The 3413-nt window shown below is 29.9% G+C and overlaps 1 protein-coding gene across 1 annotated transcript in view; it reads right to left on the reverse strand.

The window, feature by feature from the left end:
• Positions 1-3349, reverse strand: part of LOC106471882 (transcription termination factor 2-like) — a 9920-nt gene extending 6571 nt beyond the window's left edge. The window contains exons 1-2 of the mRNA XM_022400497.1: positions 2234-3349; positions 1758-1840 (exon numbers count right to left, since the gene is read on the reverse strand). Of these exons, the coding sequence (XP_022256205.1) occupies positions 1758-1840; positions 2234-2362 (212 nt within the window). The 5' untranslated portion in view covers positions 2363-3349. The remainder of the gene's footprint in view (positions 1-1757; positions 1841-2233) is intronic.
• Between the last annotated feature and the right edge of the window lie 64 nt (positions 3350-3413).

Consider the following 3413-nt stretch of genomic DNA (forward strand, 5'->3'; position numbering starts at 1 on the left):
ATCTTACACACCATAACACTGATATATATATATATATATAGTATTTGTTTCACTATATCTTACACACCATAACACTGATATATATATATATATATAGTATTTATTTCACTATATCTTATTTATAAAATTTATCTTTTAGAAATCACGTACAGCTGTTTCAAAATAAATCCCAACTAATCTCTAAGCTCATGTTGCAATGAAGTCTACCATTAAGACTACTGGTTTCAAATCACAAGTGAGAGTTATTGTACAGCAAAAAGTTACTGCTAAAGTAATTACTTCAAAAAATTAAATAAACCACTAAAGAAACCAATGAAATTAATTTATTACCTTTACAAAGCTGAAACAAAGCCATGATATAGATGGGTTATTTGAATTCATGTGATCAAAGTAAGACTTATGACCCAAAAGCTAAAAGTGTAAACATTTACAGTCTATATAAGGAAGAAAGGAAGTTTACAGCAAATATATATACTGTAGTCAAGGACATTTTGTAACATCTTTTTTTGGCAATGTAAAGGATCAATAAACACAAGCTTTTTGACATATGTCCAAATGATGATTTCCAATAATTTTTTTCCAACATTCACAAACATGTTGAAAACAAATATTCAACATTGTTTATTAACTCCTTAAAATCAGAGCAGATGCTACCATCATCGGCCAAAAACCCTGATTTACCCATCACACAGTGACAGTATTAGATAATATTTGTCTCTTTGGCTGAAAACTAATCCAAACTATATTATCCATAAAATTAAGAACATTTAAGTTTTATAAGGTATGCTGATAATTATTAGGAAATCAAGAAAATAATTCCAGCAGAATGCACAAAAAATTACAAGTTTAACCCTATCACTACTGATTTTCCTATGGTTAGGGGTCAAAGGGCATGTCATCAAATTTGTTTGGTATCAAACTGTAGCTTATAATTCAACTTTTAGTATTATACATAAGTTAATTTCTTAACTTAAAAGTAAATATTAAAAACAAATCTTAAATATCAATTTTTGTGTGTCATATGGTATGCTGAATGCAGATTTGTTGTTGAAAGCAGCAAATTAGGTGTTTGTGATGTCCAAATACAACATCTATCGTTTCTTATAAATTAAAAACAAATTACTGATACTGACAAGCTAGAATATAAAATAAGAACCTCCCATATTTTCTATTTACTGAGATATCGCTATATTTAGCAAATCAAACACAGTGGGCCTGCTCACCTCTTCCATTTTTGGAAATACTACCTTATGTACACCCACTTTGCTCTATTATATTTCTATAACTAATCAAAAGCTCAGAATTTCCCCCACGTGGTTTTCTCAGCCTTTTGAAGACGTGTATTCTTTCACAATTAGTCTTTTGTTTCCAATTATGGAAGAAAGGGGTAAGAGAAAATGGTGTTCGAAAAACATTTTTTTAGACCCAAATACAGATTAATTAGTAAGCCTGATTAATTACAGTGGAATTCTGTGATATTGGTAGAGTAATTTATAATTTTTATTTCAAAAATGCATATATAAAACCTAAAAAGGTTATTTTGTTTTACATCCTGTAAGGTATGGCAAGCAAGTACAAACTTCTTTACAATCTTAAGCAGTAGAGATCGTTGTTTTCTATATTTTTTTACTTACTTGGAAATAGTAATAACATATATATACATATGTCACGTATTATAACCAAAAGAGTTAAAAGCTAGATAACACAGAAAGTCTGGCCACACCAAAAACCACATATTTTAAAATAATGTATCTTACCAATGTAAATCCATCAAAAAAAGATGATTTCCTCCAGTTAAGTTTAATCCTACACCTCCAGCTTTTAGAGATAACAGCAATACCTTTACAGAAAAGAAAACCAGTAAATCACTTTCCATACTATTTTATATATGTTTAGTTTTGTTTTTCCAACATTAAAATAAAACAGCTTGTTAAAAATTTAAGGGTCAAGCTAAATAGTTCCATTATCTTCTATTTTAATTAAAGAATACAATGTAATAACATAAAAGGCAAAACTTGTATTTTCCCATTATGTATAAATTTGTAACTACATTAAAAACACAATTTCAAAGAAAAAATGAACAATTTACTGTTTTTTTTAAGTTATGTATAGCTTATATTTCTTCTAAATGATACTCTGTACAAGTAACTGCATTTCAATAAATACCTTTTTAATCTATATATTATACTGTAAGAAAATGAACTTAGGCTATATTAATACAATGTGTGCATACCTTAGCACCATTAGGATTGTTGTTGAAATCATCAACTGCCTTCATGCGATCTTGAGAGTTCACTTTACCTTGAATTAAATAATATGAGATACCAACAGCTTTAAGATGATGTGCTATCACTTCCAACATGGATGTCCACTGGGAAACTATCACACTATCAGCCAGAATACATAAAAAAAAAGAAAGAAGTGTTATATAAATTTTGCATTGTCACTTTACTTGATTATAAGATATACTTACAGAGGTAACATTGGTGTACCTTAATTTATGGGTAACAACGTGTGTAGATGCTAAACAATCATGTGTACAGTGTGCTGTAACAAAAACAAAAAATATTTATTTATACTATATTCACTACATGTGGTTCTTCTTAATTGTGTAGGTTTTAATGGCCCAGTTGTAGTTAAATTCCAGTTGACTAGGCCCCTGGAATATAATTGTCATCAGATTACCCATGTGGTCATTTGTAAGGCAAGACCACTTTTCAGAGTGGAGCAGAAAATGACATTCATGAGGAACATTTGCAAGAGACACAACTATAGCAAATTCTAAAATACTGGGTAGACATCAGCATAGTCCATAGCAGGATTCTCAAGGAGTTGAAGCAACCATGACCCTAAGAGTGAACTTCATTTTCTAAAAATCATGGTATAATGTTCTCTTCCTATAAGTGTTATTGTTTTAAAATAGGTACAATAAATCGAAAATTTCAATTTCACAATGTGGGATTTATCTCCTCTGAGGATGTGCTAGCATTCAAAAGTTTATCAAGAGATGACAAGACAGACAAATCATCTGCAGGGAAACAATCATGAAAATTATCAATCTAGCCGAGTCAAGAATAAAAACAAGCATATGCAACGTGTAAGGTGTGTTAATTTTTGGTTAAAGATTAAAAATTCTTTAGCAATATATGCACAGTTTTGCATTAGTGCAACCTCTGTTAATAATTAACAGTTTATGAATTAACTTGATGCTTGTGTTAACAAATAAATAATGCAAGGTTAGCTAGAAAATAACCAATAAAGCATGTTATAATTAGATGGGTTTACTGAAGGTTTGCAAAATTGTTTTAACAAAACTGTTCTAATCTCAGAGATGAAAGTGTCCCTATCCTGAAAATAATCGAAGCCAAGTAAGGGGGGTCCGGCACCCAAAATCCTGCATTTTGATGCATTTT

This window comes from Limulus polyphemus, unplaced genomic scaffold (assembly GCF_000517525.1).
Source record: "Limulus polyphemus unplaced genomic scaffold, Limulus_polyphemus-2.1.2 Scaffold4935, whole genome shotgun sequence".
Taxonomy (NCBI): Eukaryota; Metazoa; Arthropoda; class Merostomata; order Xiphosura; family Limulidae; genus Limulus; species Limulus polyphemus.